Here is a 14,397-nt window from a genome sequence, read left to right as displayed (position 1 = left end):
CATAAATTTTATTCCTTTTAAAAATGGGATAATATATGTAATGATAATTTATCACTTATGTATTAGGCCGCATGCTCCTCAAGGAGATAAAGGAACTAACAATAAGCTATTATGTACAAAAAACAATCACAAAATATTTTCTCACTTCATATTAAGCAATCGTAAAGTATTTCAATACGATTTTACAAGTTTTTGCTTTTTTCTATGCAGGTATGACAATTCTTAAAACATCTCAAACGCAGCAAACATACAACCCACAATACTGATCATTTATACTCCATGCTGACCTAATTAACACCAATATGTGTCCTGTGACCAATGATTCCTTACGAGAACTCACTTATTCCTCATATACAAAACTGGATTTCTGACAACCTGCATCGAAAGTGGTTTGATCGATATTTGCCTCACACCCTTAACGCACTCAACCGAATGTTTGGCTCTTTAGTGCACTTGTCGAATTATGCCTTGCGGCGAAAAACATACTCACTTGGCTTGTTCCGTACCTGTCAGGCAACTGTTAAAGGATTTCCTCCGAAACCGACAAGTGCCAAGCGCCTGTCATAAATGCGCAACCAATAATTTAATGCAAACCGGTGCACTCGTTGAAGGGTTAAAATCGTAAATCAAATTTCTTGATTTACTGTTGAAAAGTGCATCAATGAAAAGGTGCAGTTTATATACAAGCAAGGGACAATGTGAAGTCCTTATGCATAATGAGGGTACAAATTTCAATAAAGCGAAAAATGTTTTTATGACGCATAAAAACTGTTATTTACCCTTTCAAAAAAAAAAAAATTATACAAGGATGGTATTGACTATGAAACAGTGAATCTTTCACTTAAAAGTGAATAAAAGTGAATTTCTTTTATTTCGATTGACGCCAGTTTAATGTATTTTCGCTTGAAGACTTTTACTTGTTGGCACAATTTAAAAGTATCAAAATCTCAGCTCTTGAAATTTTTTTGTCTCATATTTAGATATTTTTTATTTATTAGCACAAAATTAAATCTTAGCTCAGTAAATGAAGGCGTTGACGCTTTTGTTTATTTGTCTCAATTTCGATTGATTTACGAGGTGACACAATTACCCAAAAGTATCTCATGTAAAAGTAAAAACTCACAATCAATCATTTTTATTGTACGGCAAATTAAAAAGCGGTTTCCTTCCCACTACCAAACCAAGTAATTACAATTTGAATCTCTTCAACAATGCCAAAACCAACGGATTTGCGTTTAACATTACCGCTATAAACTAAAGTATCTGAAATAAAAAATAAATTAAAAAAAGCGGAAAGTATCTAAAAACTTTTAATTATTTGCAATAGAAACGTGTTTTTGGTTAAAAAAAATAGCCCACGAAAGTTTGAAACTATTTTGCATAGCTTTTACCACTGTACAACGAAAGTGATTGAAATGAGCATTTACTTTACCGAGCCGCAATACCGACTACAAAAACACGCTACATAAATGACAATGAAGTAATTGGTTAAGAATTTTTATATTAATTTATTTGGTATTAAAGAACATTTTTCTTCTTCTTTTAAATTTAATCTGATCAGTCCATATGGACATTACAATATGTTAACGTGGAGATATAATCACCGACTTCAAAGCGGTTTAATCCAGGTCTTAGATAAACCATAGATGGACCAACAGATTATGACCGATTGATCTAAATGTATTACGATCATTGACGACATTTTCGAAAAATTGAGCAAAATGATCAATGGAGTGCTCCGTTTTGCTGAGCGTCCGAATTCGAATAAAAATGTGAACTCCTGAAAAAGCTGCTCTTTGCTATTTTTATATTTCCTTAGTCTTTCTTTCAAATTTCTTTTCTTAATAAAAAAAATAGTATAATATTAACATTTTTTATATATTATTTATATAGTAATAGTTAAAACTAATATTTAAAATAACCATTTTATAAATCCAAAAATCCAATTTTATAAATCCACTTTGAAATTGCAATTAATTAGTCTCGCGGACAATGTCGGCTGATAATGTATTCGAAAGCAATTTATTCAACTCGGTAGTTATAACTACAACCACTGTCGAAAATATGTCTTAATATTAATAAGATAGCAAGATATTTTTTTCTAAGAGTTAAATATTTCCTTTATATCTTAGACTGCCCAATACGGAAAGATTTCAACATCTATTTGTATGTAGATATCCTCAGATCTTTTAGATGTTCTAAATGAAATCTTGAGGCAACTTGATCAGTTCATTTGGTCAGTTCTTCTGTTTAACAATTGCCTACGATTGCCCTATAACTATACTATCATTCGTCTAAAAATTGAAATTGAACGAAACTTAAGAATAATTAAGTAGCTTAATAATTTATTAATATACAATAAAAAATTATTCATTATATAGTTATGTGACTTTAAGACAAGTTATATCCGACCTAATAGGAATAATAAATAATAATAGACCTAAAAGATCTGAAAAGTCATACAATGATCAGACAATCTACAAGTATGTATTATTAGTTTTATTTTTAATTCATTTTAAATTTGTTGTATTACATAGAAATTAATAACAATTATATTATATATATGAAGCTTACAGCTATGGCATTTTAGCCGACCATCATTCGATCCGCTATGTCCTAGATAAGAGCAACCCTATCGAAACCGCAGGTAGAATATTATCAGTGAGATCATAATCCGACTAACATCACATGACTTTTATGGTATATAGAACGTCAGTACGTCCTACCATGACAATCTATATTTTGATATAAACTGTTCCTTAGAGAAATATCTACTAACTTCTCAATTACTTATTCACGAACCATCAATACATATGTGTTAACCGTCTTTCATTAAAACATCTATCGACAGCTATATTAAGACTCTTTTAATCGATAATTAATATTCTGTCGAAATTAATAGTGGGTATGATTTAATTAATATTTTTTTCACTATAACTGAATCTTTAGTCGCTGTTTTAATTAAGCATTTGAATACATATAAATATATATTTTATTCATTATAGTAAAAATATGGGAACAAAAATTAAAGTAATACACATTTTCTTTACTTTTGATTATAATTTTTTTTCCATTTAACTGGTACTGAGTATATTTTGAAGGTTTCGACTTGGTGATGAGCTAAATTTGTCTCATATTGCTTAACCCGCTTTATGATTTAATCTTTTATTAGCGAAATATCTAAATAGTTATACAAAATTAAGTATATAAAATGCTTAAGCAGTTTAGTCACTAATCTTTACTATCGTTATGAAATCTCTGAATGTTTTCAACATTTTGTTGCCTTTTTACTGCGTCTTAGCTTAGCAAAACTCAGATGGTTTGGTATACGTATATCATTTTTATTGAATAGTCTGTTTTCTTTATATTTTGTTTGATTTGAAGTGAAGACCCCAGTTCATTGCTATTTTTATTTTAAATTTACTTGAATCGTTGCTGTTTCTATATACTTTTGCCTGGAAAATTTTCTGTCTAAAATTCGGTCCAAGTGATTTAGCTTAAGTACGACATTATTTAGAATATATATGTTAACGAGTATAGTAAAACATATTTATATATTATCTTTCAAAACCTTCAAATAATACATGCGCCTATTACTACCTAGTGTAGGGTACATAAAAACAAAACAAATTTTTAAAATTATTAGCATTTAGGAATGACGACAATTACACGAATCAGATTTGTTATTTTATATTTGTTGTCACTGGAATTTTTAATTTAAATTGAATAAAAATTTAAAGTTTGCCATAAAAGAAGCCTTGTCCGCACTAGCTAGACTTTTAGGAAGATTTTTACAGACGTTCACTTTTTCACGAAGACATACAAAACTTTATTCACAGATGAAAATCGAAAATAAAACATATTTGCTATTGAAAAGAAGAAACTTCTCAAAATCCATTCAGTGCAGATTAAAAGTAAAAGTAAACGAGGTTTTCTTTGATGATAGTCCGTGGTTTATAAGAAATTCGGATATCCACACGGATATTATTGTTAAAACATTAAAAAAGAAATTAGGAGTTGAGTTCTGGAGCTGTTAGACGTCTTAAATGGTCAATGAGAAGGCTGATTTAAACTCATTAAAATTTATCATTTGATGATGTCTAATAGTATTTTATTGTAGCTATAGTATTGAGTTTCCTATTAGCTTCTGCCTTTACATGCTTATAAATACTCATAGATCATCAAAGAGAATTGTCTGATTCTGAAAAGAAGAATATGCAAGACATTCTTTGCATTCAATGATCTTCAGTTTATTCTCTAATAGAGAAGATCAGGGACTCATTGAGGATCAGGGAAGATCTTCTGATTTTGAAAAGAAGAATATGCAAGATGTTCTCCGCACAGAATGATCTTCAGATTTTCTCTAATTTTCACAACAACTATTGATATCTTAAAGTCTCGATGAATGTCGAGCTTACTATTGAACAATCACAATGTTTCGAAGAGCTTTATTTTAAATCTATTGGATTATATTGATATTGCTTTAAACACAGCCCCAAATCTGTGCACCAGATTTGATTTATAATCTGCTTTTATTATAAAATTTTAATTTTATTATATATATTCATACTAGATATATATATACTCATATATACTCTTCATACTAGAGTTTCGATCTTCATCCGATGTTCAGTTCAGCCAGTTCAATTTTGTAACCTTTAGCTTGATTTTAATTTACTTTATGTTTACGTGCTCTTTCTCTGGAGCATCTGCTGTGTAACTGTCCGTCTGTCTCGAGAGCTCGACAAAAATACTTGGGGGCTGTCAGTTTTACCAGACTGGAGCACACACTTGCGATTTCTGTTGAAATCCTAATAAAATTCGCTAATAACACGCGCATCCTAAGTGTTGCATACAATCGCTAAATATAAGACTCTGTTCTGGTATCACAATGAACCTTAATGGTCAACGTGCTCTTTCCATCTTTGATTATCATGAAGAGTTATGCCCATTAATTATTAATGGACTACCATTTTTACAAAAGTATCTATGTATCTTGATGTCAAGAGCACTTGCAATACTTCTATTATATATGTTAGTTATGATAAAAAAAAGTATATTATTTTCTTAATTCTTTACTGAATACTTCCATTCCATAATTTTAAAAGTATTTTGCAAAAACTTACTTATCAAATACTTATCAATCGTCTATCTGTTTCCCCACTATTTCTCAAGTACATTAAGTATCTCGAATGTGAAATGAATAGAATTTTTTTCTTTCAAATGCATTTGTGGAGCAGAAACTTATTCAAGTGTTCTTGAAATCACGTTTAGGCACTTAAGTGTCGTAAAGCATGTAATTAACGCTTTTAATCTGAAATTAAACTTACGATTTGAATGCCAAATGGAAGCCAAACCAAAATCAATCCTCAATGTTTCCCGATTCGGTAGCTGGAGTGTTTGCTGCTTTGCATAGAAATATTTGGCAGATGAATTGTCAATCATTTCGTATGCAAATCAGATTTTATTTTTAAATCTAAAATGTATCTTTTGCTGCAGATTAAAAATAAAATTTTTATTTATTGTTTTCTTTTTATAATTTTAATTAATTATTGACTATTAGGTCTGATTTGTAACCTATATTCTAACTTACAATAAGTCAATTAGGTATTAATTATTTTGACCCACTCATACTCCTTACCAAATTATTTACCCTAATTTTACTCAAACAGATAAAATTATATATTAATGTTAATGAACAGAAAACTATGTGTTCTGTGAAAATTAAGGGTAATTATGTATCCTAGACTTTACGAGAAACAAGGTATATTGATCCAAATTATATCTAAAATCTGTCTTCTTCTGTAGATCTAGAAAAGATTATATTTATTTTTGTTTTGTGTTTTTTATTTTTATTGAGTTACTTTTGGATCAGATTTATAACACATATATTAATATAAAACAAGCCAATTAGGTACCTAACATCGTGCATTAATATTAATACGAGATGCAAAACTAAGGGTTAAGTTAGGTTTAAGAGTAGATATATACATTAGATTTTATAAAGACGGCCTACAGGTTTTAGAACATCTATTAATATGTTTTTCTTCCAAGTGTTTATAGTGTTTTTGTATGAAACTTAATGTTATTTATATAAAAATTAAAATATTATATACACTAGTTATATATTATACACTATATAGGCAGATAGAGGTATATAGGGAAAACAAACATAGTTTTTTAGTCAACATTTCTTTATATATATAAATAGAATAGGTGTAGTGAAAACAAATCCATTTTTCTTTGCATGAAATTGAAGGTTTATTAAACATAATTAGAACGATCTGATTCAGGATCCGATTATGTCTTCTTAATAGAAATCTTTGTCTCTTTACGCAATAACTTGAGTCAGTCTATTTTCAATAGCCTGTCTTAAACGAATTTTTTACCAGAAAAATCATTCGCCATGGACAGAAGCATATAATGATCACTTGGTGTCAGGTCTAAACTATAAGGTGGATGTATAAAAACTTCCCAACCAAGCTTCCGGGGCAAATCATTGTCGATGTGTGTGACCTGGGTTTGTTCTTATGAAACACAATTCCTCTCATATTGTCCAAAGTTGGCCGTTTCTAGGCGATTGCTTCCTTCAGATGGTCTAACTGTTGACAGTACATTTCCGAGTTAAGAGTTTTGCGGTAGGGGAAATGTACACATTATCATAATATGTGATTAAATAAATTAGCTAAATCAAAGACTGTATACAGCTTGATTTTCAAGATATCGGGCTTTGGAGTTGCATATATTTACATAGGAGCCAACAATGACTCCTAGACCGTCAAGATGTTTTTGGTTATCTCTTTTCTGGTTAGTAGAAAATACTAACCTCTAGTTAGTATTTAATCTTTTTTCACTTTCTTATGAATGTGATTATTTGATATCTTACTAGTACGAGAAAGTAAATGAAAATTTGAATTTACTTTCTTGTTAAATTCTAATCATATATATATATACATATATATATATATACATATATATAAACACAATAGTTTATTTTCTTATATTATAGGCTATTAGTTAGTTTATTTAACAAAAAATTAACTTTAAAAAAAAATAAAAGCTCATTTGCACAAACGCTTGAAATCGACCATTTATTTCCTAATAGAAAATGTGAATATGAGGCCAAGAACTACCCTCTTTAAATAATGCTTACTTATATATTTTAAATAAGAATATAAAATAAAAATAAAGAATAAATATCTATTTTTTAAATATAAACTTATATAGTTTATCAATATACAAATATATTTTTCAGATAGTCTGCCTACATTTAATTAAGTTAAGTACTTCTAGATCAGGATATATAACATACCAATTGCTTATGAAAATTTTGGAACCCTATTTTAAACATCTGATGTTTTTCACGATGGTGAGTTTTTTGGTAAGTGTTTTGTTTTATTTTCCCGATAGTATTTTTTATGCCAATACTTGATATGATGGCATAATTGTTAACTAAGTTATATGAAAACATTTATTTAATTAAAAATTAATCAATTTAATTTTTTATTTTTTATTTACAAATTTGGCAAAAAATTTATTTAATAAAAATTTTCTTTCTAAAATTTATATATCATTAAGATTCTGCAATTCATTCCTAAAACAAGTATGGAATTTCCATAAAATTCACCACAAAATCCACAAAATATACCCAAGACAAAAACCATTTATAAATGTTCAGCCAATACAATTTTGCGTAAAGCACTCTCATGCGTTAAGTATTTAAGTTAAATGTGTTAATGCAATTAAATTAAATTTCAAGATAGCTCATTATTATTAAGTTGAGGAATTCTTCACTGTGACCTAGAGATCTATTGTATCTTTAATGGATTAAAAGTATTTTTCTGAGTCCAATTTCCATAATAGTTTATCGTTTTGAACTTAATTTACCGATTTCTATATATATTCAACCCATATAAAATGCAGCATTTTGCATCAACACCAAGAACGCTTCTAGTACGTTTTAAGAGGTCTTAATCTTTAACCATAAAACCAGCAAACTTCGATTAAAATAAGTTTCCAATTTTGTAAGGTGGTAAATTAATCTACTGAAATATTCCTAAAATAAAAAAACAAAAATGGTACATTAAATGACAACTCCTAATTTAACATTCACGTTTCGAATTTGAAACAAAAATTAATCATTTACTTATTTACTACAAAATAATATGTATTCACTTTATATAATATTGACTTATATACTGACTTAAATGGCCATAACACCCTGTTAGCGTATTTCGGCATAATGCAGCATGTCTCTCCAGGCGCCTCTACTGCTCTACTCTACGCCTTCACCAAGCTCATACATCAAATCCATTTATTGCTCCCTCAGCTTGATCGTTCCACCGAAGACAGGGTCCACCGCTATGTCTTCTTCCTCAAACTACTGCTTCAATTGAAGTTTTCATTGGAGTATGGATGGAGGAAGATAATCCACTCTCATGATATGACCAAGCTGACAAAACCGCTGGATATTAACTTAGTGAATTATATCAATATCGTGATATCGCTTGTACAAGTTGTAATTCATTCGGATGCGACAGTCCCCGCGAACTCGTAGAGGACCAATGAACTTACGAACTACTTTTTGTAAAGGATGTATCGATGTAATATTGACACGTTTGCTTTTTCTAAAGCGTCTGGAGTTAGTCTTAGAACCATTCGGATTGAGGTGAAGTAGGTAACCCATCTAGCAAATCTTTCAATGTTAAAATTGTATAATATCAGTTGCCGTTAGATGGTGTACTACTCCCGAAATTGGTATCTTGTCTTTATATTTTTTTAATTTAATAAATAAAAAGGACTTGTTTTAAAAAATGGTACAATTTTTAAATTTTAATAAAAGATATGCCAATAAATGAAATGAATCAATTTTTTTAATGCAATAAATAATTTTATGGCATAATTGATCAAAATTATATGGGGCATATATACACTACGTCTGAATTATCGCATCTTCAAAATTTTATACCTATTTTCAATACGCTTTATTGCGACACGCTAAAGATGTTCGACACGGTTTAAAACCCATTTGTACGTTCATTTGTATGTAAAATTGATATCGATATCGGTTCGAATAACACTGTTAAAAAATTATATAAATGGATAAATTTGAATTATAATAGACTGAATATTTACAGTAGTTGGGTTGGTTTATCAATCTTCTTTTTTTATATTCTTTTAGAATATGCTTTATATCAATATTCTTATTAAATAAGTAAACCATTTGCACTTTCATAAACAAAATGTTTATGCAGATGTGTAATACTCCGACTAGTAATGTCCGTCTGTTTACCTGTCAACTCATCTATTGAAATAAAAATTAGACCCTTATTCTTCTCTCAATCAGAATATATGGACAAATTCATTTAGTTATATCTGTTATCTTATTTAGTAATCTTTTAATTTAAGCGAAACGAATCAGTCTATATATAAAATATTTCCATACATTCCAGAAGTTTAAGTCGATATATGAAAGAAATTGGTTAATAATGACATACACCGTTTAAAAAAACAACAGTAGAAGAGGAGATTTTGTTCATATGTTTATATGTATGGCATATAAGTAGAAAAGGGTCTATATATAACTAACAAAGGTTTAACAACTAAACATCAAAAAAGTTTTCCCGTATCGACTATAAGTTTATATTTAAACATACGAGTACTTAAACCGAAATAAGACTCATTGTGATCATAGTTTATTCCACTTTTAAAGATTTATATTCCTTAAAAAAATTTCCAAGAAATTTCAGAACTCTATATTTACTTTAAAAATAATGATGGTTGTGCAGATCGAGATTGTTCTGATCGTTGTTGTGGTCGGGATTACCACTGCTCTTGCAAAATCTTTTGCCCAATGTTTTGTTTTAATTAGAATTACATATTTCCATCAGACACAGTCCTCTAGAAACCATTGATAATGTACAATAGACAACTGCTACCTTGGAGGTCAGAATAATTGATTAAATCGATTTTTATGGAATATCAACTACATCTATCTCATTTCAATGTTAATGGTTAGTCCACTCTACAAGGCTCAGTAATATCTTCATATTTGTCTACATATAATACAAAACCACTACCATGGAGATCAGAATAATTGAATATATTAAATTTTATGGATCTAATCCCCTTTTAAAGTGAAATGTCAGTTCATTTCATAATTCTTAACAATACCTATTTACCCAAACAAAGCAAACGTTAACGGCAAACGGTTTCGCCACTCCAAACCCAAAGAGATTGCAATAGAAATTTGTTGCTGAACGCTAAAAGGTCTATCTTGAAAAGTTTACTCTCGTATTGAGTGTGACAAGGGACGCGATTAGAAAACAAAACTTTTCATAAATGTTTATATCAAAAATTTTGGTGAAGATATTGATGATGATGAGGACTTGAGAGTGTCATTGAAAAATGTAAGTTAACTATGCTAGTCTTCAATAAATTCTAATACTCTAATCTAATACTCTAACTGCTATTTAGCGATCTCAATCTAACTATCTCATAGCGCTTGAGCTGCCAACTCTCGAACTTAGATTTAACATATAACATCAAACGTATTATAAATATATAATGGATAGTAAAGAGGTTGTAAAACAATATATAAGAAATAAATAATCTAATTTATATTATTCAGTGAAAGCCATCCGATCAAGATTTATATTGGAAGGACGGCATTAGCTACCTCTGGAGTCCATAGTATGGAATTTTGTTTAGATACTTACGGATCGTGTCTCTTTTGACATTTGAAGATGTGAAACTGCCGTGTTCTTTGTATTCTGTTTATAGTAACTACCTCTCGATCAAGATTTATATTGGGAGGACGGCAATAGTTAAAATTCTTAGGGATCATATTTCGTCTGGCAATCAAAGTGAACTTATTATAGTAATAACCTCATGACTTTTTTATTGTGAGATGATTTATTTTTAACATAATGTGATATATCTCTTGTAGATTTGACAATATAAAAGATACTCTTTTCTTGTTTCAAAGTTTTTGAAGATTTGTTGTTTTTTATAAAAAAAATTTAATTCAGAACATAATGCAATATTCGACTAAAATTCAATAGTCAGTGTCATATTTGTCAAGCTTCCAACATACAAAATTTCATTAATTGCGAAACCATGAGAAAAGGATTTCTATTAACTAACCAATTACTATTCCACATTATTGGTAAGCACTTCATTATCAAATCGACAATAAGTCTGTGAAGTGTCATAGCCTCCTAAAAAATGCTTATAAAATCTGCAACAAAGAAACCTAAATCATCGTAAAGGTTATTCGCATCACAGTGAAAATGAGAGAAAACCCATTAACAACGAATTAATTACAATGGAAATTTTACTGAATTGTGTGAAAAATAAATTTCTTGTACACATAAAACAAAAATCAAAATCACAACAAAAGTATCTGAAAGCAACACAGAGTCCATCAGTCCGATTTACTGCAGATTTTAGAAACTCTAAACCCAAAAAAAAAAACCAATTTTCTGGACAAAAAGTTGACTAAGAGATAAGTTCAAAATGCAACAAACCTAAAAGCCAAAAATGAAAGAGTGAAAAAAGTTAATGCAAACTAAAGTGAATTGATAAGTGAACCTAAACTGAACTATTCCGAAGTAAGCCAAACGCACTGTCCACACAATAACGTCATCAATATGACGTACACGTCTGTGGGTGGTGCAGCAACTTCCATGGCAAATGGCCATGACACATTGTTTTTGTATTATTGGTTGCAATAAAGACGTCGAAACATATAAAAGTTGACTAAAGTGCACAAGTACGAGGACGGATTTAGATAAAGGCGATTATAGAAAATATATAAATTCAAAGTTAAATTTTATTCAAAGGACATAGATGAATACAGATGATACCTAGTATAAATTCTTTTAAAAATGAATAAACTTCTTTCAAATAATCTCTCCACTATGATCCCGATTGCAAGCAAATAGTATTGAGTAGACATACGCTCAGAGCGTTCTGGTATTCTCTACTTTTCTAACACAAAATCTATTGTGTAGATTTGTCTAAGGAGGTTCCTCAACACACACATGAGGTAAGTGTCTCTATATATACCTCAAAGTAAACCATAGTTGTCGAAATAATATTTCACAGTATTTAATGTGTACGTTGGAAATCGATTTTGGCACTGTAGGTCTTTTATTGCTTATTTAATGATCTGGATCAACTATTAATAACACTCATAGACCATCCCGTCCCGTTAGAGATATAATACTAGAGTATTACCGGCACGGATGCCCATCTTTTCGTGTTGTTCATACGCTGACCTTAAGTCTAGTGTACAAACGTTAATCATGTGGTACTACAACGGGTCATTATTTAAGTTTAAACGGGCTTTGCGAACAAGGCATTTTAGAGACTCTTCGAGTTTAAGTATCGTGATGGTGTCTTACTTGGCTACTGCCTCCAGTTTATGACCCAAGTATGACCATAGTATGTGTACTAAAATATTTTAGTTTCAAGTAAGTTACATTTTTCGTAGTTATCATATTCTGCTAGTCCCATTTTATAAGAGACTGTTAGTGCATCAATTATTGTGTTACAATGCTTTCAAGGGATAAGTTTAAGAACAAGTTTGAAGGTTTTTTATTGGGAGCATTGTATATCGTTTTGATTAATTAATAAAGTGATAAATAGTGTGGTAACCTATACGCGACTACCTCATATTTAATTGTTCTAAATTTGTCCCTGAAAATGTAAAATATTTTACTATCCGGTATCAAACCATTTTCAATATTTTTCTGCTTCTATAGTCAGATGCACTTTCTTCCCGAAAGCCATTCTTAAATGTATATGTATATTCCAGCTATGTCTAAAGTTAAAAATTTTGCTTTTTTTGCTGATACAAAATTAAGTTCAAGTAGAACTAGTAGATTTTAAATAGTTTCGGGTATAGCTGTTGGGGTGGAGCTAAGAGCATTTGTTGTATATAGGTTAGGTAAAGTGGTGGGAGAAACGAGTCCTCCTCAATTAGCTAAAAAGTCTCAATTTAATTCCACAATTCCACGTAATGGTGGGTAGGAGAATTGTAATACTAAAACCAGCCGGAAGCATTGATAAATACGAGAATCTAAACAACGCTAATGCTAGAAATATCCCCAAGGGTGTTAAAGAGTGGGGTATTCAATAGTTTAGTCTCGTTATGGACCAGTCTGGTTATGGATACAACAGTTGTTCTGATGTCTTTTCTACGAGCGTCGATAGACATACATATACTACAAGGAATACTACACGGTCTAGTGATACCTACAATCTAGTGTCTTGTTAGAACAGATATAAATCTAAATACTTCTGATTTACTATTGTGTACTGTTGTACATATGGCTGTAAATATCCAAGTTTCGATATCTGAAAAACTAACTGACATCACTAAATAGTTGTATAAACAAATTTGTTATATAAGCCCAACGATGGTAGTTATCGATTCCTTTTTTTCTCGGCTTTTGTTTACTTTGTTTGGTGGTTGCAGAGATCTATGTCAGCCTTCCTTTTCCTGGAAGTGGGCGTATTTGGAATGCTCTGCTAGTGGCACCAATTGCACATTTGTCTGCTACTCTCTAAATTTTGATGTCTATAGAACTAAGCTATGAACAGTTCAAAAAGTTGCTCAGAAATCCGTACCAGCGCGCTTTTAACTTAAATACCTATATCCTCCATTTTCTTTTTTTTAACCATTAACTGTCAACTGCTATATCTATATAATTATATATCTATAACTAATAGGAAGTAGAGCTATTTAGCAGTAGTCGTTAAAATGTTAATAAAGTGAAATATCTTAAAAAATCTCAATTTCTATTGAATGCGCTACTGAACAAATTGATTTGAGCGACACGTTCAATATTAGTCAACACTTGAAACCCCACCACATAGCCATCATCAACGAACCGTACGCGCTTAACTCTGATGAAAGCATTTGAGCTCATTAAGGTTTTATTAACAAAGACGGCTTAGCACATAACTCTCGAGCGGCAGCAGAGATAATGTGCGGCATGCAACGCAAAATGCGTCTGGCCCGAAGGAACTTTATTGTCGTGTGCTGTCAACGTAATGGCACAATAGTAAAATTTTTACTGCAATAACACATGCACAGAACGGATCAAATATCAAATAAAATGGATGACCAAGCAATGCCGTTTAAAGTCAAAACATCAAAGTCACAAGTTGTTGACTTCTGAAGGCGCTCGGCAAATTCACATTAAAAAAAATGTGAAATGGGTGCTTTCTTGAGAAAATTTCACACAGAGTTAAGGTAAGGAAAATGTCTAAATAGTCTCTGGTTGGGCTTATTCCTTACGCCGATCGACTAGTCAATGGCGGTACTTATTGAAATCTAGCATTTTACAGTTAAATTCTTGGTTTTATCCTTTAAGGCTGTCTCGAATG

General features: G+C 30.5%; 1 protein-coding gene across 1 annotated transcript in view; it reads right to left on the bottom strand.

Moving 5' to 3' along the window:
• Positions 1 to 1,150: 1,150 nt before the first annotated feature.
• Positions 1,151 to 14,397, bottom strand: part of LOC119674784 — a 76,830-nt gene continuing 63,583 nt past the window's right edge. Inside the window, exon 9 of the mRNA XM_038085939.1 lies at positions 1,151 to 1,263. Within this exon, the coding sequence (XP_037941867.1) occupies positions 1,151 to 1,263 (113 nt within the window). The remainder of the gene's footprint in view (positions 1,264 to 14,397) is intronic.

The sequence above is a fragment of the Teleopsis dalmanni genome, chromosome 2 (assembly GCF_002237135.1).
Source record: "Teleopsis dalmanni isolate 2A chromosome 2, ASM223713v2, whole genome shotgun sequence".
NCBI lineage: Eukaryota > Metazoa > Arthropoda > Insecta > Diptera > Diopsidae > Teleopsis > Teleopsis dalmanni.
Note: the sequence above shows the minus strand (reverse complement) of the source record. Positions and strands in the feature narration are given on the sequence as shown.